The 27,777-nt window shown below is 50.7% G+C and overlaps 1 protein-coding gene across 3 annotated transcripts; it reads right to left on the reverse strand.

Moving 5' to 3' along the window:
* Window positions 1-98: 98 nt before the first annotated feature.
* Window positions 99-27,777, reverse strand: CORO6 (coronin 6). 3 transcript variants are annotated; one of them, XM_077312680.1, is made up of 11 exons: window positions 27,614-27,777; window positions 25,037-25,257; window positions 17,492-17,614; window positions 15,295-15,424; window positions 14,138-14,319; window positions 11,687-11,806; window positions 8,296-8,400; window positions 5,382-5,527; window positions 5,036-5,093; window positions 2,900-3,130; window positions 99-1,573 (listed from the first exon to the last, which is right to left on the reverse strand). In XM_077312680.1, the coding sequence occupies exons 2-11, from the start codon at window positions 25,232-25,234 to the stop codon at window positions 1,451-1,453; spliced, it is 1,416 nt and encodes a 471-aa protein (XP_077168795.1). In that variant the 5' UTR covers window positions 25,235-25,257; window positions 27,614-27,777; the 3' UTR covers window positions 99-1,450. The 3 variants fall into 3 exon arrangements, with proteins under 3 accessions (XP_077168795.1, XP_077168796.1, XP_077168793.1); XM_077312678.1 differs by lacking the exon at window positions 11,687-11,806 and adding an exon at window positions 10,789-10,908 and having other exon boundaries at window positions 100-1,573; window positions 27,614-27,776; XM_077312681.1 differs by lacking the exon at window positions 11,687-11,806 and having other exon boundaries at window positions 27,614-27,776.

Consider the following 27,777-nt stretch of genomic DNA (forward strand, 5'->3'; position numbering starts at 1 on the left):
TCATGGGAATTGCAGCCCGTGGACACCTGGAGAGCCAGTTTGGACACTCCTGCAAAATGTAGATGAGCGATAGGGATGTGAGTGTCCTGCATAGTGCAGGGGGCTGGACTAGATGACCCATGAGGTCCCTTCCAACTCTTGATTCTATGAAAAAGGAAGCCACAGCTCTGTAAGATCTGAGCAAGGCTGTTCATGATAGGCCGTTTCGTAACACAGTTGGAAGCCACACGGCAGCACATAAAGATACACACAATCCTGAACCCAGGAACCTCTAACAGGTGCTCTGGTTAAGAGCAGAGAAAAATGGCAGGGTCTCCCAGACTGTGGGAAAGTGCAGGGGGGGGGTGTCTGTGTGTGGGGACAGGGACGCCTTGTTGCTGCCAGCTTCCCCAGAGTGGCTGTAGAATCTGCAATGAACCATCTTCAGATGGAGGCAGCCAGGAGAGCTCAATGGAAGACTGGGGGCGCCCACAGATTTGGAGGAGCTGTTCTTTTTTTTTTAAATGCATGTATATTTAATCAGCAAATGCAAATCAGCTCTGGCCCTCCTTTTCCCCAGCACTGGAGAGTTGACAACCTAACAATGCGAGCATTGGGATGGGGAGGGGGGGGGTCCTCTTTGGCGCAGCATTGCAACCCATGGGTGCCCATTCCATGTGTGCCCTCCTGTGGCCCAGAAAAGGGTGAGAATGCCTCTCCCCTACAGACTGCGTCCCACCCCTTGCACGTGTGAGGAGCACACCACCCAACAAGTGCAGGAGCACCCGTGAAGGTTCTACGACCCCTCCGACCAACCCAAAAGGACGTTTCAGTGCTGACTTGTAACACCTGCCCTCTCTGCATAGATGGCTGGCTGCTCCCCCCTGGGCACTGAGTCCCTGCCAGCAGGGCCCGGATCCTGTCCATCCTCTCCCTCCCTCCCTCCCCACCTTCAGACAGAATTCAGATACAAATACCACAGCTTCAACTGTCCCCTTCACTGCACCTCAAAACTCACACAAATGCGTGGCACGGCCCCCTCCCCAACCCACCTCCAGGGCCAGGAACAGAGGGTGGATTGGGGAGGGCCAGCAAGCCAACTGGCCCCCTATCCTTCGGGGACCAGGCCCCCTAGCTGGCCTCCTGGGGGGTCGGAGCAGGACTCCCCCCGCCCCACGCATACGAAAGAGCGGGAGTCCCAAAGATCGCCTGCACCCTCCCTCCAGCAAGGCCCAGCTCGTGCACCGAACTCAAGACAGGTGCCCAGCCGAGAAGAGTGGGGCAGGGTGAGGAGGGTCTGTGGGCAAAGAAAGAAATGATCCCCGCTCCCCAGCCCCCCCAGGGCAATTCCCAGCAGTGTCTCTTGTGCCACGGAGAAAGAAAGCTGTTGAAACGCCTGGAGGAAGATGCTGGGGAGGGGGGAGGCGGAATCCGGGCCTTCCTGGGGGCCTGCCATGCGCCGGTGAGGCCTCTAGTCCGTCCCGTTTGTGAACTGGCACAGTTTGTTTTCCAGGTCAGAGATTCGCTTCTCGTGGATCTGGACCGTTTGCCGCAAGGAGCGGATTTCCTCCAGCAGCTCCTCCAGGGCGGAATTCTGCAAAGAGAGCAGGAAGCAAATGGCTAACCGACTGTTTTGGCCCTGACCTCAGCCCCCAGCCCCCAATCAAGACTGTGGGAAGCAATGGGGAGGATTCTAAAGCAAACTATTTAAAATCAACCTGCATTTCCCTAAATCGCTACTTCAGCCCCCCCTCTCACTATAGCAGTGGTTCTCAACCTGGGGGTCGGGAACCATTTAGGGGTCGAACAACCCTTTCACAGGGGTTGCAGCAGGGTAAACAGCTTGGCAGGGGGGCACCATCCACACAACAGCCTTGCAGGGTAGATTGAGAGAGCGTTTGTCTGTCTGGAGCACGGGAAAAGAGCGAGATGGGCATGGTGGGACCAGAGGCAGAACTGAACTGAGAAACCCCGGGGGGGGGGAACAATTTATATACAATCATAATCAATAGATCTTCACACCATTGGTCAGTTTTGGTTTAAGAACAGTTCTCTGAAAGAACACTTTTATGGTTGGGGTCACCACAACATGAGGAACTGTATTAAAGGGTCACGGCATTAGGAAGGTTGAGAACCACTGCATTATAGGATATTGTTGGATACTTCAGGGGGTGGCCATGTTGGTCTAAAGAAGCAGAACAAAGTTCGGGCCCGGAAGCACCTTTGAGACCAACTCAGTTTTACTCACAGCTTTATGCTTTCATGCGCACGTGCATTTCTTCAGACAATGAAACGCCCACGAAAGCACACACCTTGAATAAACCTTGGTTTGCCAAAATCAGCATTCACCTGGGAATTACTAAAGGAACTGTACATCACCTTTAAGACCAATCAAGTTTTATTCAAGGTGTGCGCATTCATGGGCGTTTTCTTGTCTGAAGAAATGTGCATGTGCACACTCAAAAAGTGAAACATGAACAGTTTCAATACTAAAACAAGTGGGTTTGGTGTGTGTGTGTGTGTGTGTTTTTAGGAGGAGAAATTCTAACAATGTCTAAAATTTGCACAAGTGTTTCATTTCAGGTTCACTTTACAAAGGAGCCCACCAGGTAGTTTGCGTGCTGCCCTTGGGACGGTCATTCAGGAATTCAGAATCCCACCCACCTTTTTAGCAAGCTGTTAAGGTTTTATGGGCAAGTCCAAACCATCAACATCCTCATTCTTCGATCAAGCACATTAGCGGTAATTGCGCATAATGAGCATGCCCGGAAAGCCCTGCGCTGTCACTGCAGCCTTGCAGAATACGGTTGCTGGGAGGATTCCCAAACCCAACAGACACGAGAAGCCTTCACTGCCACCCAGTTCACCCTCTCCACCACCCACCCGCAAACCCATGGATGAAACAGGTGGATAAACTCACGGAAAAATTGGAGTCACAACTAGACTGGCTCCGGCGTGGCCCTGTGGGGGGTCTGCTATCTAGGATATTTTTTTTGGTGACTTTGAGCTCCCGGTTTTTGACTGGGACGTAGCCGTCCCGCAGCGAGACCAGGATGGGCTCTGCATCCTTCCCCGACAGCCATTCGTCCGCCTCCAGAGCTGGCTCGGGACCCGGCGTGTCAGGATACAGGTCGTCTTGGAAGAGGTCGGACTAGAGAAGGGATACGGGGAGAGGAGGAAAGGGGGTTAAGAGCCGTTCTGGAATCACATGCCCACCTGCCCGTCTTCTGACTCTGGGTCCGACAAGGAGACCAAAAGCCTAGCTGGAATTAGCTAGGAGCCAAGAGGTTGGATGCCTGTGCAATTTAAGACAACAGGCTACAACATTATATAAACATTTATTGTGCTCAGCTTTTAAAAAAATTCTTTAAGGTTAGAACCCCGCAAAAAGCCCATAGGCCATGACTGAAAAAATATCTCATGCGCTGTACAACCTGACACATTTTGACCCTTACTGGGTCTTCCCAATCTGTGACACACGTACATGGGTGACAAATAGTCCCCTTCTTTCAGGCTGCCAAGGAATTCTGAAGTCTGCCCATGAAATCAGTGCGTGTACAAAGAGGCAGCCTGACTTCTGGCTCTGGGGCAAGCACAGATACCCGGAAAGGAGGTTTGTCCCCACAACAAACCCAGGCTTCCTGCCCTACCCAATTCCCTGTGACTGTGTGAAAAGCCCCATTAAGTCACAGGACAATCCCGTAGGGTTTTCACGCAAGAGGCATTCCAAAGGAGTTTGCCATTGCCTGCCTCTGCCCAGGGACCCTAAAATTCCTTGGTGGTCTCCCATCCAAATATTAACCAGGGCTGATCCTGCTTAACTTCCAAGAATCCCAAGCCCAACTTCCTAGGCTGACATTAACCCTATCTATGCTGAGTAGCGGTCATGGGGGCTATTCAAAACAAGAAACAAATCCCAAAGAGTATTCCTTCTAAGGGCCAACTGTGTGTGACAGCACCAGAAGGCACAAGGTGGGCTGTGGATCATCATCGAATCACACATCACTGTACAGCGGACCACTCAGTGCTAAGAGTCCATGAAGAATGCTGGAAAGACAAGGAGACCCAGGGAACACTTTCTGCTGGTAAAAGAGGGAGGAGGAAGGAAATCGGAAGCTTCTTCTCCTTTGCAGCTCTAATCAAAATGGCACTTTTCAAGGAGAGTCCCATCAATGTACATCTGTCTGGGATTCTGGTTGCACATCCATGACCCAGGATTTGCTGGCCATAACACATAGTTGCAACCATTCGTTCATTCATTCATTCATTTGCACGCACGCACGCACGCACGCACGCACGCACGCATTCATGGGCTACAGGGGTTCTAGTGTGTGTATGTGTGTGTGTGTGCGTGTGAGAGAGAGAAAGACAGAGACCACATAAGACTGAAATTTGTCTTCTGATCTACAAGCTCTTGAAGAGTTATAGCTATGTGCAAAGGCCAACTCCGTTAACTACATGACACAAAGCACCACAGACAACCCATCTGACATCCAGCAGATGGCACTCTCATTACACAGTTGCAAAAACTGACGCTAGCAGATTACATTTATTTATGTATTTCAAAGAAAGATTTCTCCTAGTAGAGAAATCAATGCACCCTTTTGTTAAGCCCTTGCAAATTGTTTTCTGTTACATGTAACAGAGTGAAGCTCTAGCAGGACGATAAGAACGCTCAGGAAGATAATGTCTGCCTTTATCAACAGAGTGAAATCTTGAAAATCTTCAGAACCTCCTTTTCCTCTCTTTCAGTTCCTCTTCAATCAAAATCAGACTGGATAGAAATAAACACCATATTTTGAAAAAGAGGGATATAAATGCGCTGCTGGATTTCAAAGAAGATTGGGTGAAGATTAATTAAGAGCATTTCTCTCAACACTACAACACAACTGGACCTGTCCACTCACCCACAGAGCCGCACACACAATGCCGCAACCCAAGCACGCACGGATGCAGCACAAGCTAATGCCCCACAGACTACTGCCTCCTGCCCTGCCTGTGCATGGGGCTCCCACATCCACTATGCATGCACACCCATGTTCCCTGAAGGACTTACCTTCCGTGGCACAGTCATGACAATTGGCTCACACTTGCGTTCATGCAGCTTGTAAAACCTAGGTTGTGGGAGGAAAGGAAGAGGCACATAGCATGAGGCTGTCGAGACCATCTTCACATGTTCTCCTCATATTGCCATGTGATGCTTCTTTGACCTGTCCTCATTGGTTTCCCCGTGTGATGCTCCCTTGACCGGTTTTTGCACTGTTTTAGTTGCGTAGCAGTTTTTAAAATAACTTTCTCATTATATCCCTTGACAGTGTTTCATTGCTTTGAGCTTGCTATACTGATGTATTCTTTGCCAGGCTGATCCCCACCACCACCCCTGGCTTCAGTTCAACCCCTACCTTGCAATTTCACACCGGCTGACGTCCAGCCCTCTCTTGGGCATGAAGCCCATGCCTCGTTGGGGTTCTTTGCTGCTGTAGGTGCTCAGGTAGTGGACGTAGGGGGCTTCATCTGTGATCTCAAAGTAACGGATGCTGCTGTCCCCCTGCAAGGAAACACGAGGAGGAGATGGATGGGCTACAGCAATGCAACCCAAAGGACACTGCAAGTACCTTCAGCCCTCTATCTCAAGGCTGTCTGTTTCTAGGCACAATTCAAGGTGCCGGTCCTAAATTGTTTGGGGCCAGGGTACCCAAAGGACTGTCTCCGCTTGTACTGCCCAGCCAGGCAGGTAAAAATTTCCACACAAGCTCTGCCCTCAAGGCTTCTGCCTTGAAATGAGGCAGGCAGTGATCAGCGACGGGGACTTTTCAGTGGCAGCCCCTCGCCTGTGAAAATGCCTTTCCCCTTAGGACTCGCCTGAGCCCTACTCTACATGCCAGGCCAAAATGCCTCTGTTTACTCAGACTTTTAATCAAAGGAATTATTTATTTTATTTAAAACCTCATTTCTTTAGTCTGGTTTTTATTAGCCTGAGAAATACTTAAGGACCGTTAAAACCTGCTCCATGTGCATATGGCGTTTATGCTCTGACTGCGCTGTTGAATGTTTTAATAACTTTTCCTGGTTTGTATTATAAGCTGCCTCGAGTAGGTTCTCTGTACAGGTGACACAGACATTTTCCAAATGAATAAATATTCTAGAGCACGGGTAGTCAACAGACTCCGTATTTTTTGGCAATCGTCTTTGTTCAGGTGAGTAGCCATGTTGGCCTGAAGCAGCAGAACAAAGCTTGGCTCCAGAGACATCTAGAAGACCAACATAGCTTATATATTCAAGGTATAAGCTTTAGTGTGCACGTATGCTTCTCCAAGTACAGTATATCTGCCAAAGACAGTGGGAAGAAACTAGGAAGAGCCAGCTTGGTGTAGTGGTTAGGAGCGCGGACTTCTAATCTGGCGAGCTGGGTTTGATTCCTCACTCCACCACATGCAGCCAGCTGGGTGACCTTGGGCTTACCACAGCACTGATTAAGCTATTTCTGACCGAGCAGAAATATCAGGCCTCTCTCTGCCTCACCTCCCTCGCAGGGTGTCTGTTGTTGGGAGAGGAAAGGGGAGGCGATTGTAAGCCGCTTTGAGTCTCCTTTGGGTAGAGAAAAGCGGCATCTAAGAACCAACTCTTCTTCTTCATCTAAATAAGGAACAGAATCTCACCTGCTGCTAAGATCAGTTTCCCTAGTGAGATCTCAGCAAAACACAGGTATTTCCCTTCTCCCTGAATCTGAAGCACTCCACCCGGCCTGATTTATCAAAATAATCAAAATAATTTTATAACCCAGACGCATTTGAGAATCATGACGCCAGCCAGAGCAGATGCAGTCTTAATCACACACCCCTGAAGCCAAGGAAATCATCAGTTTGTACATTCTGTCCCAGAGCTGTAGGAGCGTGAAGTCGCAAACTAAGGGGAAATTTGGATCATGCTCCCATATTGGATTGCAGCAGGGTTTAAAGATGCTTCTCATGTGTTTCCTTAGAACCTAGTGCCATTTTCTAGCATCTATGCATAGAATTGTCACCAAAAGGGGTTCATAATTTTACTGGGAGCCAGCTTGGTGTAGTGGTTAAGAGCGGCAGTTTCTAATCTGGTGAGCCGAGTTCGATTCTGAACTCCCCCACATGCAGCCAGTTGGGTGACCTTAGGGTCCCCACAGCCCTGATAAAGCTGTTCAGACTGGGCAGTAATATCAGGACTCTCTCAGCCACACCCACCTTATAGGGAGTCTGTTGTGGGGAGAGGAAGGAAAGACAAATGTAAGCCGCTTTGAGACTCCTTTGGGTAGAGAAAAGTGGTTTATAAGAATCAACTCTTCTTCTTTCTCAGTAATATCAGAGCTCTCTCAGCCCCATCTCCCTCTTAGGGTGACTTTTGTGGGAAGAGGAAAGGGAAGGGGAACGTAAGACATTTTGAGAATATAGAGAAAAGCAGCATATAAGAACCAATTCTTCTTCAGTAATATCAAGGCTCTCTCAGCCTCACCCACCTCACAAGGTGTCTGTTGTGGGGAGAGGAAGAAAAGGTGGTCTTAAGCTGCTTTGGGACTCCTTCAGGCAGTGCGGGGCATATGTAACCAGCTCTTCTTTTTCTTGGGAAATACTATAGGATTTAAGGAGTGGGTCCTTGGGAGAAAAAGGGAAGGACCTCCACAAGGAGGTGCCATGTACTCCCCCCTCCAAAGGAGCCTTTTTCTCCAGGAGAACTGATCGTGGTTGTTTGGAGATGACCAGTCATAGCAGAAGCTGACACACAGACTACATAGAGTTGAAGAGAAGCAACAACTTTAATCCCGAATTACATTTTGTCAAAACGGGGACCGATTAATAACATGTTTCCATTGTCTTCCTTGGCGATAAAAATAATGTTGAAAGCACGAAGAAACCTCCGTGGGTTAACACTCTTACATTCCCAATTGGAACGTCATAAAGTTGCAAAGAAGTCTGAATGCAGTCAACAGTCAAGCAGATTTCAGACGTGGACTGAGGAACAGTGGCACCACCTACAAACCTGGTGTATAGGAACTATATGAAAATGTGTTATTAACCAGCCCCTGCTTTGATAAAACATAATTCGGGATTAATTCCCTTCAACACTGCGTAGCTGGCATTTATTTATTGCATTTCTATCCCACCAGTCTCAGAGACTGGCTTCTTCTGTTTCTTTGCTGCCCGCCACTGCCTACAGGGTACTTTCTCTGCCACTTGGAGGTTGGTGACCCTGTTACCAAAGCCAGCATTCTGGAAGGGTTCAGGAGAGGGAGGAAAGGTGGGCCGGCTTCTCTGCGTAACCCCCTCCCCTCCCCCTCCCCTTTACCTTGCCACACAGATAGACGATGCTGGAATCGGGATCATAGAAGGGCAGGAGAACGCCATTGCTGGTGTCCATTTCCTGGAGGGCGATCGGTTCCTCCAAATTCTTCTGCAGGGAAAGGGAAGGAACGGATCAGGGCACTGATGGCAAAGCCAGCTGGGTACCAGCACCGCAATCACACACATACACACACACACACCACTGCCCTCTTGCCAACTATTCCAAGATTGGGTCCTCTGAAGGCCAAGGAGTCCCTTAGCCAGCAAGACCTGGGTTGACCAGCCAGAGGCCTCCAGCATTTCTGTACTAGCGAGGGCACCTCTAGAGCAGGGGTAGTCAACCTGTGGTCCTCCAGATGTTCATGGACTACAATTCCCATGAGCCCCTGCCAGCATTTGCTGGCAGGGGCTCATGGGAATTGTAGTCCATGAACATCTGGAGGACCACAGGTTGACTACCCCTGCTCTAGACCACTATCTCCACAAAGCTGGAATATACCCCAAACCCATCTCCTCTGGTCCGGTCATCGAGTTCCTCTGAAGATGCAAGCTCACCCATTTCTCTTGTGCTTAAGACCTGCCACCTTCTTGTCACCCTGTTCTGAGTTTTGCGCTTGTGCTCCTGGGCCCCCCACAGCACGCCCAGGGTGAGGCGAGGGCAGGAGAGCCTTTGAGCACGTGCTGAACGCAGAACTCGGCTGCAAAGTGGCGCTTAGGCATCCTGTAGCATGTGCCTCCTTTGGGAGGGTGGTACGGCAACACCAGCAGGAAGGGAGGCGTGGAAGGAGAGGATGGGAAAAGCAGATTCCCCTTAAGGGGTCTCTTGGGAGGAAAGGACCACCCATTCGCTTCTTCCCTGCTCCACCTCTAGCTCTTCATTCACTGAGCAGGGCCCCCGCCGGGTCTCCCCACCTGTATGCTTAGCGCCCTCAGCATCACAGTACTCCCAACATGCACTTATCTCCCCCGCTCCCTGCAAATAACCCTCAGAACAAATCCACAGCAATCCAAGACTCCGGGAACTTGGTATCCTCTGGACAAGGGGTGAACAGAAACCAGCGTGAGGATCCAACGCTCTCTGACCTTCTCAGACAGACTGCTTGCCCCCCCCCCCGCCCCGCAGCTACTAGCAGGGGGTGGGTTGGGGGTAGGGTTGCCAGATGTAGGTTGGGAAACTCCTGGAAATTTGGGGAGGGGGTGTATCTGAGTATAGGGGACTCAATGGGCCAGACATCCCTTTAAAACATCCATTCGCCCCAGAGGAATTGGCCTCTGCCATCTGGAGATGAGCTTAATACAGGGGGGATCCCCACGTCTCATCTGGAGGCAAAACCTAGGAAAGAACTGGTGTAGGCTAGAAGTATTTTGTCTTCCTTTATTCAGATCGAGCTAGAATGGATTCTGGATTCACAAGCCGCTTTCAAACCAAGATTTTCATTAGTGGCTCACAAATAAACTCTTAACATATATTCAGGTATTCTTATTTTCTAGAGCAGGGGTAGTCCACCTGTGGTCCTCCAGATGTCCATGGACCACAATTCCCATGAGCCCCTGCCAGAAAATGCTGGCAGGGGCTCATGGGAATTGTGGTCCATGGACATCTGGAGGACCACAGGTGGACTATCCCTGTTCTAGAGGATTCTTCTGATGTGTTTTTCACTGCTGAATGTCCAAGTATCGAAGCGGCCATCGGCTCTCTCACAGAGAGAGGAAGCTGGTCCGCTTTTTAAGGGGAAGCTGATGTCCGCTTTGATACTTGGACATTCAGCAATGAAGAAAAACACATCAGAAGAATCCTCCAGAAAATAAGAATACGTGAATATACGTCAAGAGCTTATTTGTGAGCCACTGATGAAAATCTTGAAGACAGCTTGGGAATCCAGACTCCGTTCTGATTCAAACTGAATTAAAAAAGAAAAAAAAATACTTTTAACCTACGCCAGTTCTTTTGTAGGTTTAGCTTCACACAAGTGGTGGGTCTACCTGTCTTTGGCACCCACCTGGAGGCCGGCGTCCCTAGCCACCGTGATGGCAGGGATGAGAAAGGGCACCAGAATGTGAATTGCCCAAGTTTCCCCTTCTCAGCTGAAAGCACCAGCCCTCAAAGGGCTGGGGTGAGACAGTTCTTGCCCTCATCCCTTGCCAGTCTTGCCACGGGCACGTGCCAACAATACCGCATCTGACATCGGGAGCAAAGTGGATTTGCAGGTTTAAAATTGCCATTTCATGAAAATGGACTCCTCTCTTGCCCCATCATACCCACATGTACCAGCCTTCCTTCCCTCAGTCAGTGGCCTGGGACTTCTGTGCAGATGTGAGAGAACATCTGCTTCTGTCTGCCCTCAAGCACTTTGGTGTGGGACTTGTGCCCGGAATGAAGCGTCTGGTTGCCCTGCTTTGGCCTCTGCCCAGGGAGGATGCCCAAGTTCCCAGGGAGAGAGAGGAAGGGTGCAGGGGTGGGGTGGGGGGGACACTTCACTCCATGCAGCCTGGCTACCGGATCCCACAGGCCCAGCTCCCGCTGGCTCATGCGAGTGAAGCCGGTGGTGAAGACAAGTCCGTCGCAGGTGAAGACGGCCCGCATGGGCCTCATCCCTTCGTGAGGAGCAAACCTCTCCTGGGCAAGTGTGGGAAAGAAATAGTTAAGTACATGGAGAAGGGAAGAGGAGAGGAGGAGCAGAGTGGCCAGGAGTCCCCTCTTGAGTAGCAGCCGGACAGGTGAATCCAGTTTTTAGAAGAGAAAGCACCCTTCTTTCCCAGTAACTCTGCCACGTTGCTTTCTTAGAGAGGCATCCCCAGTAGCAGAGATCCCACCCGATGGAACCATTTGCTTTCCTACAATGTTTGTCTTTCGACAGAGTGACATATGCAGCCAGCAATTCCTTTGAAAGTTCACAATACAAACTCTGGCTACGAGACATAAATGAACTGAATGCATAACATGGCCAAATTGCATCTGAAGCCTTCCTACTTCAGGGTAATTGTGATTCATGGCAGATACAAGGGTTAGCCCCGGTACGATCTTCTGGGGTGAGCAGAAACGGCTTCTAGATGACCAGACAAGGAAGCATCCACAAAAGGGCAAAAAGTTGGCTCTTTCATTCATCCATCACATCAGCATTGTGTGTGGCTACGAAAGATTCTGCACAGGCAAAGCTGCTTCCGCTTGGCATGATAGTGGCCCCACCCTAATGACAAGGGTGGTGGCTTGGCACCCCTCACTGGATTCAGGGACTCTGTCCGGTCACGCTCCACCTCACTCTCTGCTCCTCCCCCTCTCTTCTCCTGCGGACACAAAGGCCAGGAAAGCTCGCACGTCACACCAGTGCGTCTCGCACTTCCTCTGCATGCGGCACCTGCTCAACAACCTCACACCGGAAGATCCTAAGCCATACCAAGTCCCAAAGCGCCAGCTGCCGCTCACTCATCTTGCTGAAGCCCGTCGTGAAGATTTTGCCATTGGCCATGAAGATGGCCCGGACGGGCCGAGCACCATCATGTGGCTTGAATTTCTCCTGGAAGCACCAGTCGACGGTTAGTGGGTTAGGACCAAACAGAAACACACAGGCCGCTATTAGTATAGGTCAGTCACAAGAGACTACGCTAACACTCTGGGGGTGGAAGGAGCCAGGGGGGGGGGTCTGGGAAGAGACGAGCCACATCTGGCCCACCCACAACACTGTGCGCAAGGGTGCCCCAATGGCTTGTCACAAAGAACACTCACATGCATTTTTCTTTGTGTGGAAGATGGTCAAATGCAAAACAATGTGTGGAAAGTTTGTGAGTACGCATCAGAAACCTTTTGTCCATTTAAACATCTCTAAGGGGGACAATTATTTCTGAAATCAAGAGATATTTTGGTGCACTCCATGTAACTGGGTATTTTACACCTAGAATCCACACAAACACAAAGGATGCACTTTCGACCCACTTCCGATGCACTTTACAACTGAATTTTACTGTGTGAAATAGCAAAATCCATTTGCAAACCATCTCTAAAGTTCACTCAAGGTGGACTGAAAGTGCATTATGGGGGGGCGGATTGGAAGTGCCTTTGCATTTCATTCTCTTAGGTGGTTTCTAAATGAGGATTTGCTTCGGTTTGGAGCATGGCTTGGGGGTTTTGTGTGTGTTTGTGTGTGTGTGGGGGGGTTGTATTAACACAAGTTTGGCCCCTAATTGTTCACTAGAAGTTCCCTGCTTGGGTCCAATCCTTCCCAAACCTGATTTCATACACACTTCTGGAAATTGCGTTCCCACGAAAACTCTCATGTTTGCAGTTCCCACCCACAGATACCATTTTCATTGCCATAGCCCACCGGAGGGCTTTTTTCTAACTTAAAAAAAGAATAAACACATGCCCTAAACATACCCTCTAACATAATTAAAATATTAATTAAAGCAACAAGTCGCTGATTTTAAACTACAGTGATATGTCCATTAGCAAACATACTGAATATGTCACTACACCTTAAAGTTGGTAACTGACAGATCAGTCAGAGTAGTTCAGCAGTGGAATGGGCTGCCTAAGAAGGTAGTGAGCTCCCTGCCACTGGTCGTCTTCAAGCAGCGGCTGGACAGAGACTTCTCCTGGATGCTTGAGGCTGATCCTGCATTGAGCAGGGGGTTGGACTAGATGGCCTATCTGGCCCCTTCCAACTCTATGATTCTGTGGATGCTTGAGGCTGATCCTGCATTGAGCAGGGGGTTGGACTAGATGGCCTATCTGGCCCCTTCCAACTCTATGATTCTATCACTGTACAAGAGCAATATTATTTTTACTTTACAAAATTATATACCCTGCCTTTCTGTCCTCATAAGGGCTATTAAGGCGACTATGCCAATTAATGATTTTCATTAAAAGCCTCCTCTCAAAAAGATCTTTGGCAGCAAAGTCAAAGCACAGAGAAAACAACTGAATGCTCTACTAGCAATTACAACCCATGTTTTTAGGAAGGGGGGGGGGGCAGGTGAGGTTTTTGGCCAGCAAGGCTTCTTTCTGATCATTGCAGATTTGATGGGCTGTGCAGATTTATTTTAAAAAGCATTGCTTTGGCAGCAGTTGACACCCCAGCACAAGAATCTGCACTGTGGCTGACATTTTGCAGCTGACTCCGCCTTTCCTGACAGGCCAAATGTGCCCACAGGCCTGACAAAGTTGTGAGCCTTGAATCAGAGCTTCCTACAGAATCACTATGTGGAAGGGACCGTAGTCGAAAGCATGCTTGGCGTATCATGCTGCTCCTGCGCTCTGGCTACTTTTTGCTGCCACAGATAGACTTCCACGGCTGCCCATCTTGATCCATCCCCACGGAAGGCGCCACATTTAGCTGTGTAGAATTCAAACCCATCAGCCTCGCAAAGAGGAAGAAGGGTGCAGGGACCCATGAAAACTCTTCCCCTGCCACAATTTTTTGTTAGTCTTTAAGGTGGCTCCTGGCCTCGGGCTCTTTTCTGCTTCTACAGACAGACTCACACAACTGCCCATCTTGATCTATTTCCATGGAAGAAATATTATTTATAAAGGATCTCACACTGCCTAAGTGCTGGACTAATGAGATAATACCAATGACCACATTGCACCAGAAAAACAAACAACACACTCAGACAGAAAGCGATGTTGGAGCATGCCCCGGGTGCTCCACAAAAGCTGTTGGCAGTAAATCGTGGACTATCAGATCTCACATGTTTGGGGCAGGACGTCCCTGTGGTTCCGAGCCCCGGCATGCATCCCTAGAGATTAGCCTTCGGGTAAGGAGGCTCCTGGAGGTGGGGGTCAAAGCAAGCAGCGAGCGGCGGAACCTGCCCACACATGCTGGACCAGCCCACGTGCAGCCACGACTCACGGCCACCACGAGGTGCTGCCGGGGGTCTATGATGCGCAAGTGTTTGTCCTTGCAGGTGGTGACGAAGAGGCTGCCGCTGCGGTTCCAACAGACGTTGTAGATGAGGTCGGTGTGGAGGTCGTCCAGCGTCAGGAGGGCCTCCCCAGTGCCCACGTTCCAGAGGATGATCACGCAGTCTCCCCCTGGAGGAAGGAAGCGGAACATGGAAAGGGCCAAAAGCAGCCAGCAGCCGGCCCTCCTTTTCCTGAAAACAGCTGGATTGTCCTCCTCCCATAAGCCTCCTTCCCTCCCAAGGCGGCACTGCCTCAAAGGAGAACTGGAGCACAGCAGGAGGACACAGACCCAGCTCCAAAGCCCTGCAGTTTTTTTGGAGTTGGAAACTTGGCATGAAGGCACAGTAGCTATACCAGGTTTTTTCAACCAGGGTTTTGTGAAACTCTGGGGTTTCCTGACAGCCCTGGAAGGGTTGTCCTTTATCCTGTCTTTTCTTTCATTGTGTGTTGATGGCTCCTTGGAGAGATCTGTGGATATAGCTGGGGACAGTGTCCAAAGCCTGCCTGCCTGCCTGCCTTCCCAAACCAGTGATCCAGCAGTCTGCAACAGAACCAGGCTTACAAATATATTATCTGTTTCTATCCCCCCAAAGAAGCCAGAACGGCAAGAAATTTAAGGAGGAGAAGAGAGTTTTTACTGCCCCACTTTTTACTGCCTGAACACTTGCCTACGAGCCAGTTGTGAACCCACACAGGGCCTTGCAAAGGAATCCTGGCCACGGTGCACTGGGGGTGGGTGTGCGGATTGACATGCTCAGAAACTGCAGGAGGTTCTTCAGCGCTCAGGCCAGGAACCACCAATTTGTATCAACTCTATGACGACAGAAAGCTAGCATAGCAGCGAGGCTAGAATACCTCTCCCTGACATACTAGCTTTCCACAGACCAGGAGGGTCAGCACATTTTAAAACAACTAATGTTTTACTCCCAGGACTGACCAGTACCTAAAGAACAGGTAGGTTAGTGCTAAGCAAATATTCCGAAGAGGAATAAACCCTGAAACAAAAGTCTCAAATTGCTCATGACCCTGATGCTTCAAAGAAAGGGACGGAAGCAGGCCAAGAGAGCTGCTCAGGGGGCCTGCCTTTCTCCCACTAGATCTTACCTGCGCTGAGTAGGATGTTGCGTGCTGTCGGATGCCAGGTAAGGATGCCCACGCGCTTGGAATGCCCTTCCAGGGTGACGATGGGCTCAGTCATGTTGCGCATCGGCACGTAATCTGGGATCTGCCAGACCTGGTGGGACAAAAGCCCTTTACAGAAGATCGTGGGAATCCAGGTTAGGACCTAATCTGGACCCTGCTTACTGTGTCCCCTGCACCCAAACCTATCCAAATTCAAACACTATAAACAAATTGAACGTGGCCATACTTGGCTTCTTCTACATTGGTTGCGTTCTCGAATACCTGTCTTAGAACAAGGTGGAATTAATTATTTCGCAAAGATGAAGGAGACAGATTCTAGGATGGAGAGACACTGCTTCCAAGGCTGGAGGTCTAGCTAGCCGTTGATAGATCTCTCCTCCTCCACAAACATCTCTCATCTCCTTTTAAAGCTGTTGTCCAAAGCCACATATTGTGGTAGTAAGTTCCAGAGGGGAATTCCACGGCATGCAAAAGAGCACTTTCCTGATTCTACCCTGAATCCACTGCCCTCTTCATTTCACTGGGTGATCTCATGTTCTGGTATTAAGGAAGGAGGACAGAATGGCCTCTCTAGCTGCCAGAGCCACTTCCCCCGTCCCATGTGTATCCAGTCCTAGGGTTGCCAGGTCAGTGGGACCAGCCAGAGGGAATGTACCAGGAGCAGGGAGGGAAGAAGCCGGAAGTAAACCCGATGTTCCTGCATCATCTGGAAGTGAGTCACATTGCTGATGTCAGGGAGTGATGCTCTGTTTTTTAGGTAAAACTCTATGGTAAGAAGATAATCCTACCATAGAGCTTTGCCCGAAACCCAGAGTGTCACCCCCCCCACCCCCAACATAGCTATGTCACTTCTGGTTACAGTGTATATGGTTCACTTTGTGTTTATAAGAAAGGCTCGTTTGGAAGGGATGGCTTTGGGATTACCAACTCTGGAAAATCCCAGAAATTTGTTGGGGGTGGCTGGGTGGAGCTTGGCCAGGGTGAGATTTGGAGAGGGGGAAGGAGCTAGGAGCTCAGTGGGATATAATGCTACAGCTTCCACCTTCAAAAACAGCCATTTCTTCCAAGGGAACTGATCTCTGTCCAGGAGATCGCCAGGCCCTACCTGAAGGTTGGTGACCCTAGATGGCCTGGAGAGGAGAAATGGCACAGGCAGGGGGGGGGGTCAAACCATTTTCCTGCCCACCAATGTCTTCTGTCTGTAGGCCCTGGGACTGTACAAGGGGGTCAACCGAAGGGGGTCAACCGGGTGAGAGGCCCAGTTGGCTCAGTCCTTCTGGAACACATTTGCTCCTCCCGTCTCCCCTAAATCCCAACGGCCTCTCTTCCCCTTGAGCGTGCTTCATGCTGCAGCCTGCCCCCTGGAAAGGAAGGAAACCACCCGGGGGAACAGCCCTCCCCATTCACCCAGCAGCCCGAGGCGGACTATTCTTAGGTGCCGGCTTTCCACGGAGCTATTCTTAGCCCAAAACGCTGCATCATACCTACCGAGGCAGCCGCCAGCCCCAGCCCTTGCCTGGCAGTTTGGCTATAAACAGACCGCGGGCCTTTTCCAGTCATTTAAAGGGGACTCTGGCAGCTGAGCCTTGGATGGGAGAGGGCAGGAATCCGGGCGCTGGACTGTTTGGGGGCTGGCAGCCAAACATGTGGCGAAAGTCAAGGACAAAAGTGCAAAAGCCGACAAACAGCCAGTCTGAATCCCCCGAGGTTATCTCTATGAGATGGCTTCCGTTTTGAAACTGGCACGTCATCCTTACGTGCTCCCTCGCTTGCCCGTCACCCCCACGACCTTCGCACGTGTCAAAAGGCAGAAGCAGGTAGATTATGAACCACAGATGTGTGTGCATGCATGTTTGGGGACTTTACTTCTCCCTTGGCATGCCCCTAATTAAGGGGGAAGAAATCTGAATGCTCCAGGCAGACGACGACTACCCCTGAAGGAGATGGATCCCTCCTTGGGGCAGTAAAACTTTCACTGCAGTAAAACCACCCCACCCAGTCACGGGTTCTCTGCTGACGCACCCCTCTCCTCCAAAAATGCTGGCCCCTCCCCTCTGACCCTCATTTCTCCTTCCCTCTGGACAAGAAAGATCTCCCAAGTCCCAGGCTGGCCCCACTGGAGATTCCTCAGGGCCTTCTCCTCTGTGGCCCCACCTACCATGACAGTCGTGTCCTCGGAAGCACTTGCAATGACGTTGTCATTGTGGGGACACCAGTCGATGTCCAGCACGGGGGCCGTATGCCCGGTCACCAAGGGAAAGTTCTTGTCCAAACGCCCGGTCTGAAAACACAGAAGGAAAGTGTCCGGTAAAGGGAGCCACTGCTGAGCCGGTCCATCCGATCCAGGGTTTCCTGTCCTTCTCACTGGGACGGCATTTGCTTGTTCACACCAAATATATACTGTTATGTTATACTGTCACCTGGTTTATCAATTAATAATATTAATGTTATTATATGTATGGTTTCAGGTATAGTTTCAGTTATATGTAAACCGCTCTGAAACTTCGGGGAAGGGGCTATATAAATATGAATAAATAAAATAAATAAATAAAAGTACTGCGAAAAATTGGTGATGGAAAGGGCAGGCAAATAGTGGCTGACAAATGTCGACCCTGCAGGACAGCCTTTTTTCAATCCTTTGACCATGGAGAGGCCCTGAAATAAACGTTCAGGCTTCAAGGACCCCTGGAAGTGATGCCAGCTAGCCATGCCTCCCTGCCACACCCCCAGAAGTGACATGTCATCGGAAGTGACATCACCATCCCTCCCCTCCCATCTACTAATACTAAGGCAGTTCCGCCTCCTGTAGGCCGGAAAGAAGGGCAGGAGCTGAGAAGACAATCTGGACCACCACTGAGAAGACAATCTGGACACCACAACTAACTTCCTCCATTTGAGTTTTACATTCATGGCATATCCACTGAGCCCTCTGGGAAGAGGTGGACAGTTTCCCGGCTTGTGACCAAGTTCATTAAGGCAGGGGGGAAAGGCCACGGACCCCTCTGGAGCTTTTGTGAACTCCCAGGAGTCTTTGCTGTAAGGGGCTCAAGGAGAGAGACAAACAGCAGAGGGTTTGCCCTTGCCTGCCTCTGCGCAGCTACCCTGGACTTCGAGTAAGCAAGTAATCAAGGCCGACCCTGCTTAAGCTTCCAAAATCTGGCTCACCCAGGCCATCCGGGTCAGGGCACTGCAAGGAATTACAAGCAAAGCGAGGCTATTTTCTCTACTGCTGTTTATTTCATTTAACACATTCTGATTACATTCCAAGGGGAGACAAAACCATCGCTTGAAAAGCCATCAGAGAGAAGAAGAAAAGCTGGTTTTTGTACCCTGGTTTTCACCACCCTGGTTTTCACCACCTGAATGAGGACTAGAGAAGAGTTTTGTATATCCTGCTTTTCACTATCTGAAGGATTCTCCAAGTGGCTTGCAATCACCTCCCCTTCCTCTCCCCACAATATACACCCTGTGAGGTAGGTGGGACTGAGAGCTCTGAAAGAACTGGGACTGGCCCAAGTTCGCCCAGCAGAGCTCCTGGGGCGTAGGCGGGGCTGAGAGAGCTCTGAGAGACCTGTGACAGGCCCAAGGTCACCCAGCAGGCCTCCTGTGATCCAAAGTGGTTTACAATAGTCTTCCCTTCCTCCCAACCCAACAGACACCCTGTGAGGTAGGTGATGCTGAGAGAGCTCTGAGAACACTGGGACTGGCTGGCCCAAGGCCACCCAGCTGGCTGCGTGTGGAAGAAGAGTGGGGAATCAAAACTGGTTCTCTGTAACAGAGGATTTCCGCTGTTAACCACGACACCACGTTGGCTCTCAGAGAGGCTGTGGCTTCACGCCTGTTTCCCATGCCCAAGAGAATGAGGTGGCAGAGCCCAGGGGTGGGAGAAGAGATTGCAGAGACTCTTGCTCGGGAGATTCCTTCCCATAAAAAAACTCCATGCAGAGAGAAATGTAGTGCAACGTAAAAAGGGCCCCTCCCCTTCCTACCCCCTCCAGGCTCACCATTGGTCATTTAGGGAGGGGGAATGGGTTGACGTGACCATAGATATATATATATATATCTATGGTCACGTCATATATATATATATATATATATTTAAAATATATAAATAATATAAATATATAAATTAACTTGCACCAATTCTGGAAACCCTTCCAGGACTGTCAAGAAACCCCAGAGAAAGTCTGATTTAGAGGATAATTATAAATTGGAAAAAGTTTGATGGCAGTAGCAGGCAGGCTCAAGGCGTATTCTAGCTGGGTGGGTCTTCCATCTGCAGGAGAGGATTCCACCTCTCCTGCATGGGTGAGCCAAGCCTTCAACCCTGGGATGGGACAAGGACCCTGAAAGGTCCTCAGGCTCAGCCAGGCCTCTTCTGTGCCTTGCTGGCTTTCTCAGCGGACACCAGGATGCCCAGGCTCCAGCCTTGACGGTGACCTTGAAGGGGTCACCCCCAGCTCCCATTCTCATGCAGCCAAAGTGCCGTTCTCAGTAAACAGCCCTGCTGGAAACTCGAGCCGTGGAAAAAGTGACCTCCCCTCCAACTTCCTGCCATCCTTGCAATTGTTCCCGAGGTGAGTCACTCAGTATTGTGAGCCCTGCTGCCTCCGCCACCCGGCCAACTGCTCCAGCCTGTCTCTCAGCAGGGGGGCAGCTCAACAAGGATTAGGGCACAGGTGAACCCTTTTGAGCCCGACCCGATCGGTCAGGTCTCGGCAGCTCAGCAGTTTGGATTGGGAGAGCACCCCGGGGGCCCAGGGGTTGCTACGCAGAGGCAGGCAATGGCAACCCAGCTCTGTTTGTCGCTCTGCCTTGGAAACCTTACGTGGTCACTGTGAAGTCAGATATGGCGGGATGGCACTTTCCATCACCACCAAGAGACGACGCAGGGGCACATGCTGGCTGCTGGGCACCAGTAAGAAAAGAAGGAATATAATGGGCTTTAGAAGCCAAGGGATGACAGCTGAAAAAAGATGCAGTAAGGTGTCAACCACAGGGCTATATGATTCCTTCTGGAAGAGAAAATCGGGGTATAAATACCAACTCTTCTTGAATCAATGCTCTTAAAGTTAACAGAAGAAGAGCTGTTTTGTTGCACCCCACTTTTCACTACCCGAAGAAGTCCCAAAGTGGCTTACAAACACTTTTCCTTTCCTCTCCCCATAACAGACACCCTGTGAGGCAGGTGGAGATGAGAGAGCTCTCAGAGATCTGTTCTGCAAGAGCAGCTCTGTAAGAACTGTGACTAGCCTGAGCTGGCTGGATGTCAAGGAGTGAGGAAGCAAGCCTGGTTCTCCAGATTAGAGTCCGCTGCTGTTAACCATTACACCATGCTGGCTCTCCAGAAAGATGACTACTCCTGAGTGAGATGGAACCCTCTTGTGGCTTCATCATGATCAATAATAATAATAGAATTGGAAAGGACCTCCAGGGTCATCTAGTTCAACCCCCTGCACAATGCAGGAACTCACAACTACCTGCCTACCTCCAGAATGCAGCCTGGCCTGGAGGAAATTCACTTAACATCCCACAGTGGCAATTAGCCATTCCCTGGGTATGCAAGGAAGGGCCACAAGAGACAAACACTGGCACATCCGTTCCTGCCCACCCACTCACAATCTGCCCAAGTTCATAAAATCAGCATTTCTGTCCGATGACTGTCTAGCCTCTGCTTAAAAACTTCCAAGGAAGGAGAGCCCACCACCTCCCGAGGAAGCCTGTTCCATTGCAGTACTGCTCTAACCAGTCTAATTGTAATAATAGCTAAACATCAAATTAGAAAGAGTCATCCGGAGGTCTTCTGCCATGAGCGGGATGGCCCACGTTGGACCATCCTCATCCATGTTGGACCATCCTCGTCCATTCTCAGAAGTTAACCTAGGTTGGCCCTTGAATGGGAGACCACCAAGGAAGTCCAGGCGATGGCCAACCACCTCAGTCTTTTGCCTCGAAAACATGCTGGCGGAGGCTCATGGGAATTGTAGTCCACGGACACCTGGAGAGCCACAGTTTGGCCAGCCCTGCTCTGCAGAGTCACCAGAGGTCAGCTGTGGCTTTATGGCTCTTTCCACTACCATCCAGTGGAGCTCTACTGGGAGGCACCCTGGCCCACACCTGTGGATTAAGTCACAGCAAGCAGTTGGCTGGAGGTTTTAGAGTGGAAGGGATTACAAACAGGATTAAGGAGATCAATCCAAAAGGATCTCAATTAACTTGAGAGGCAAGCCGGCACACATAAATTAAGTTCAAAGAACATCAAGGTAACAAAAATTACAACTGGCACATGGAAAAGAAAATCCCCACAATTGGCACACGAGAAAACACGCCTATGTAGAATGCAAAGGGTGAAGCGGCTTGGCTGAAGGAGAACAAACATTTAAGAATTCAAATGGACAGCAACCTGAATCCAGATGCACCCTTCTGGGGCTCGGAAGGCCGGACTTTGCCACTTGCACAACTGATGCAAAAGAAAAAACATGTACACATGCTCCATAAGCACCACAGGGGGTTGTTTCTACCAGTCCTAAAGAGCTATGAAAGCACTGAAATCATACTCTGTAACTGCTGGGAATCCTATTTAGATCCCTTCCCTTGATTCTCAGATTACGCAGGGCACCATCCAGATGTTTTCTGCCTTCACAATCTGAAGGAACAGACACCTGCTTCCCACTCTTCCAGGGTGTTTATCCTTCTGTTTATTCTGATTTTGCCATCTACTTCTGAGTTGCAGGGAGAAAGGTAGCTTCTAAGTACAAAAAATGAATAAATGAATTCATATGAAGTAAAGCTTGAGCATCTCAGAAAGTCTGAACGCCAGCTTCAGGTAGTAGTTGTTGTTCATGAGCATAAGCCTACCTCAAATTTGGCACTTTTCTTGAGTATCCTGACAAGAAAGCAGCTGAGAAAATAGATGGGATTCCCAAAAGAGCTGCTGAAATTATCAAGGGAAACGAAGCTCACGAGGGGAAACTTGGGGTATAATCCCTAACAAAAGTATATCAGTTTTACGCCATTGTAGTAAGTTCTCCAGGATCTGGGGCTGAGATTTCCAGAGATCCTCTTATCAGGAGACAGAATGGGGGGAGGATCTCTCGGGCTCAGCCCTGGCCTCCCTGGGAACAATCAGCCTACAGAAAAGGTGACCAAAAGAAGGGGGAAAGAACAGAATATAATGACGGTTCTTAAAGATTTAAAGCAGGGGTCCCCAGCTTCTTCAAGCCAGTGGAATTCTGGAATTCTGATAAAAGGCAATGGGCACAATCACAAAATAACAGCTGCTACAGGAGCCAACCACCAAATGTCAGGGAGCAAGCTTATCTACAAGTCTCATAGCTACTCTTCAACATTTTATTATTATTTATTAGACTTATATCCTGCCCCTTTCCAGAGACTCACGAAGGCTTACAACATAACCCCCCCAAAAAAAAACCCACATAAAACTCATTATATTCCAAAAATTGGTGGCCTAATATCCTTCCCTTAAGCAGACCTCCCTAGAGGTAGGGGGTGTAGATGTAATTAATTGAGCCTGAGGAGGGGCCATGATATCCCTAGGACAAGCACTGACCTCCATCAAAGACCTGGCGGAAGAGCTCCATTTTGCAGGCCCTGCGGAACTATAATAGCTCCGTCAGGGCCCTCAGCTCTCCCAGGAGCTCATTCCACCAGGTTGGGGCCAGGACCGAAAAGGCCCTAGACCTGGTCGAGGCCAGGCATGCTTTCTTACGACCAGGGACCTCCAAAAGATTCGCACCCGCAGAGGGAAGTGTTCTGTGGGGGGCATAAGCAGGCAAGCGGTCCCTCAGATAGGCAGGGGCCAAACTGCAGATGGCCTTGAAGGTCAAAACCAAAACCTTGAACTTGATCTGGGCCAAGACCAGCATCCAAAGTGGCTGCCTCAGCACCAGCTGGATGCAAGTCCTCGAAGGGGTATTCGTGAGGACCCTAGCAGCTGAATTCTGTCCCAGCTGGAGTTTCTGGGCCAAGGACAAGGGCAGGCCAGCATAGAGTGAGTGACAGAAGTCCAGTCTAGGGGTGATGGTCGCAAGGATCACAGTAGCCAAGCCCTCTTGGGGCAGGTGGGGTGCTAGTATGCTCTGTTGAACAGGATGCCTTTTAATCTGCACAGGATGAGCCGAGGAAGGAAGGGTGCCATGATCCTAGGCCTCAGGGTAACGGATAAGTGGCCCGTAGGCCTCAAGGAAACCCCTGAGGCCTTGGGTAAAGATTGCCGCAGGACTACATTTCCCCTCTGAGCCTTCTGATTGGAGTAGGATGAAATTGGAGGGAAAAGGAAAGCCAAGCACTACCAAGGAGGCTGGGTGAGGTAAAAAAGGGTATCAGGGCCCTTTGGGAGTAAAACTGCCAGCTCTGAGTTGGGAAATCTCTGGAGACTTTGGGGGTGAGGCTGGGAGTGGGCAGGATTTGGGGCGGGGAGGGACCTCAGTGGAATATAATGCTGAGGAGTCCACCCTCCAAAGCAGCCCTTTTCTCCAAGGGAACTGATCTCTTTACCCAGGAGATGAGCTATAGAATCATAGAGTTGGGAGGGGCCACACAGGCCATCTAGTCCAACCCCCTGCTCAACGCAGGTTCAGTCCAAAGCATCCTAAAACATCCAAGAAAAGTGTGTATCCAACCTTTGCTTGAAGACTGCCAGTGATAATTCCAGGGGATCCCCAGTTCCCACATGGAAATTAGCATCCATATTTGTTTTTTTAATATAACTTTTTATTTTTGTTTTTTAAGAGTTGTACAAATATGATATATGTTATTTCCTCAAATTACAAATTTTGAAATACCCCCACCATTGTAATGTTATTGTCCAAATATGCTTCTTCCTGATCTTATTACATAGGGATTTTTCCAGGACTGGTTTCTCTTCAGATCACATAAATCTTTCGTCTTTTATTAGCATCCATATTTGGCAAGGGGGAATTTGCTGGCATACCTTGTGGAATTCCATGAGGGGCAGACACACCATCTCTTTCACCACCTACCCTTCAAAGCTCCACCCCCAATTTTAGATTATACTGAACAGTAAAAACGAAATGGAAAAGAATAACTCATAAGCTCCATGTGTAAATCTGGGAAAAAATGCACCGTGTGAAATGATTAGAAGTTTCTCTCCGTTCTTTTCAGAAATTATCTCCTAGAATAGCAAGGAGAGCCAGTCTGATGGAGTGGTTAAGAGCGGCGGGCTCCAATTCAGGGAGTCAGATTTCCACTTCTCCTCTACATGCAGCCAGTTGGGTGACCTTGGGCCAGTCCCAGTTCTCTCAGAGCTCTCTCAGCCCCACCTACGTCACTGGGTGTTTGTTGTGGGGAGAGGAAGGGAAGGCGGTTGTCAGCCACTCTGAGACATGTGAGTTCTGCTGGGTGACCTTGGGTCAGTCCCAGTTCTCTCAGAGCTCCCTCAGTCCCACCTACCTCACAGGGTGTTTATTTTGGGGATAGGAAGGGGAAGTGATTGTAAGCCACTTGGAGACTCCCTCAGTGAAAAACGGGATATAAAAAACTAACTCTTCTCTAGAATATGACATGTTTTCTTTAGTCTGTATTATAAAACACACCTCAGTTTTTTAAAGCAATTCTGTAATGTTGTGTATTTTACATAATTTTCTTAAGGAAAAAGAATACCCCCCTCCCCAGTCACAAGAAGGGCCAGGGTCTATCCAAACTACCCCCCCCCCCGTGGTACCTTGGCCAGAGGGAGCACCATAAAGGCGCCTCCGCCTCCCGACTCCACAATGATGGCCAGGAACTTGGGGTTGACGGCACAGAAGGAGCTGTCCCATGTCACTTTGGACACCCGGATGTCTTCATACATCTGGTCCGCCTTCACCGGCTGTCCAAAGACATGCCGGAATTTGCTCTGACGCACCACTCTGCGGCTCATGGTTGAGGTGTTCTTTTGGGGGGCTGCGGGAAGGAACACAGAAAAAGAGGTTATTAATAGGTGGGGTCCACATGAGCCACGTTTTCCGCATGTCTACAGATAGCGCAACGTGTCTTGCAACCTTAAACAAACATACACACACCAGAGCCATTGAATCACAACCAACTTATGGCACCTGCACAGGGTGTTAAAGGTGCCTGGACTTCCCTGAGGATCAACCCATCCAAGGACTGGCCATGGATGATCCTGCATAGCTTCCGAGTCTGCTGAGGTCAGGCTAGCTTAGCCCACACGAAACGTCCCTTTTTCTTCCCTGCGTCACGCAAAAGCCATCTTCTGTGACCTGAATCCACCTTGCAAAATGAAACCAGCATTTATTTTGACCAGCTTTTTTTTGCCTCAGCCTGCTGTGGGGGAAAAGAAAGGGGCTCCCAGGTCCTTCCTGTCCTCCTCCCAGCAACAGACTTCAGATCACATCAGCTGGCTCCTTGGACTGGGTTTGTGGCCGGCTGCCAAGCGCCATGCACCGGAACTGCATATGCCGAAAGATGCGCCCTATTAACAGGGATGACAATTGCATCAGCTGCCCGAGGCAGACTTGAGACCTGCCAAAGTCAAGCACAGGGCCAAGCGCCTTCAAACCTCCCGGTTTCAAAGGAAGGACCCCGGCTGCTGCACATTTTTATTTACAGGCCCCACTTAGCCTTGCTAGGCATGTGGGCGGGGAGCTCTCTCCATCCTAATTTCAAACGTGCATCATTTACACGGGAGATAGGAACCCACTGTGCGAGGAACACCACCAGCCACAGGCATTTTGGGGGCATCCGAGGTATTATCTTTGGCAAGCATGCTGTAAGTGTTAGGGTCAAACTTGAGCTGACCCTGGGAATTCCACCTCTGGATCTTCCGGATGTTTTTTTCCCCTTTGGAAATAATTCCAGAGGTGTAGTCTGTAACAACAAAATAAGAGAGGACTCTAATGCAGGGGTAGTCAACCTGTGGCCCTCCAGATGTTCATGGACTACAATTCCCATGAGCCCCTGCCAGCAAATGCTGGCAGGGGCTCATGGGAATTGTAGTCCATGAACATCTGGAGGGCCACAGGTTGACTACCCCTGTTCTAATGGCACCCAAAATACTAGCAAGCAGAAATTTTGGTGAGCCAGACCTGACTTTGGCAGGTGCCTTTGAGCCAAAATAAATCAATCTTGTTAGACCTTAAGGTGCTGCTGGAGCACTTGTATTTTTCCTTATAAACAGCAGCACCTCTTCCTGGCAGGCAAACAGCAAGAGGGTTGACCAATCCTCTGATCCAAAGAAGATTCCCCCTCTCCCTTGGGGCCATTCTTTACAAAGACAAGGCAGACTTGGGTACTCTGGCCCGGGACCTCCAAGCTCCTTGCAGGGAAAGCCTCTTCTTAGCCCCAACTTGCCCCCTTGGGCTGCCTGGTGAATTTACAGCAGGGGTGAAATTTGGAGACGCACAAGGATTGTGTGCAGTTCCTGATGTGCACACACAGAGAAAATATTCACAGCAAGGCTTGGCATAGCAGTGCTCGTCTCCCCAAGGTCACCGAGGGGCCACAATAGCATCCTTTAGTCGGGGGCCTGCAAGAAGCCGCCCCGCAGGGCATGGACGTTTCTTGCCCCCCGCATTTAGGACTCAGGGGTCTCGGGGCTCTTCAACTCCCGCAAGAAACCTGGCCAAGGCATCAGCACCAGCAGCCTGGTGCCATGGAGTTCCACAAGCTAACAGCGGCCTGGGGTGAGGAAGGGGCATCCGTCGGACCCTCCCCTCCCTGAGAGGGAGAAGCCCAGCTGCGAGGAACAGAAGTCCGTGGGACACGTCCACAGGATCCATGCCGCACGTGCTATGGGCCCCACACTGCCAGGGGCCCTGCACGGCGCCTGCCCCCATGTATCCGGCCCGTTGCCTTCTTAAGGACACGGGGGTGGGTGGGGGGTTCTACCCCTTCCCACGGTGGGTGAGCCCCCTGCCGCCAGTCTGGCTGCTCCCACCGCAAGGGTCCTCGGCTCGGGCCCCCAAATCCTTCAAGCGCTCCTGCGTGCTCGCCGGCTGCCCCCAAGCCTCCCTCCGCCCGCCCGGCGCTTCCACCCGGGCCAGGCGCCGGCTTCGTGCCCCGGCGTCTCCCCCCACCCCCCCCGGCAGGGCGACCTCCTCAATGGGCGCCGCGCGGCTATAGAAGGCAGGCAGGCAGGCGAGGGGAGGCGAGGCGCCGCATTGCACGCCGAGGTCACTTTCCTAATATAGCCGCCGCCGCAGCCGCCGGAGGAGCAGCTCGGGGGGTGGAGGAGCGGCGGGGACGGGGGCCAGGGGCCTGGGGGCGGCCCGGGCGAGGGGTCCCCGGCGGGCCTTACCTGGCGGGCCCCCCGAGCCGGCCGCGGCGGTCCCTGGGCAGCGCTGGGCTGGAGCGCGGGCAGGCGCCTCGGCTGCGTCCGTCCGGCTGGCACGCCGCGCCTGGCGCAGGGGCCGCTCTGCGGAGGGAGAAGCAGCTGCCGCCGCCGCCGAGGAGAAGGAGGAG

The sequence above is a fragment of the Paroedura picta genome, chromosome 15, assembly GCF_049243985.1.
Source record: "Paroedura picta isolate Pp20150507F chromosome 15, Ppicta_v3.0, whole genome shotgun sequence".
Lineage (NCBI taxonomy): Eukaryota > Metazoa > Chordata > Lepidosauria > Squamata > Gekkonidae > Paroedura > Paroedura picta.

Bases quoted from the DNA above. Each gene is read 5' to 3' on its own strand.
- CORO6 (XM_077312680.1), bottom strand. From the start codon at position 25,234: ATGAGCCGCAGAGTGGTGCGTCAGAGCAAATTCCGGCATGTCTTTGGA. The intron at 17,615-25,036 runs GTACCACGGGGG...CTGTGTTTTCAG, and splicing joins TGGTGCTCCCTCTGGCCAAG to ACCGGGCGTTTGGACAAGAA. The intron at 3,131-5,035 runs GTAAGTCCTTCA...TCCCTTCTCTAG, and splicing joins TCATGACTGTGCCACGGAAG to TCCGACCTCTTCCAAGACGA.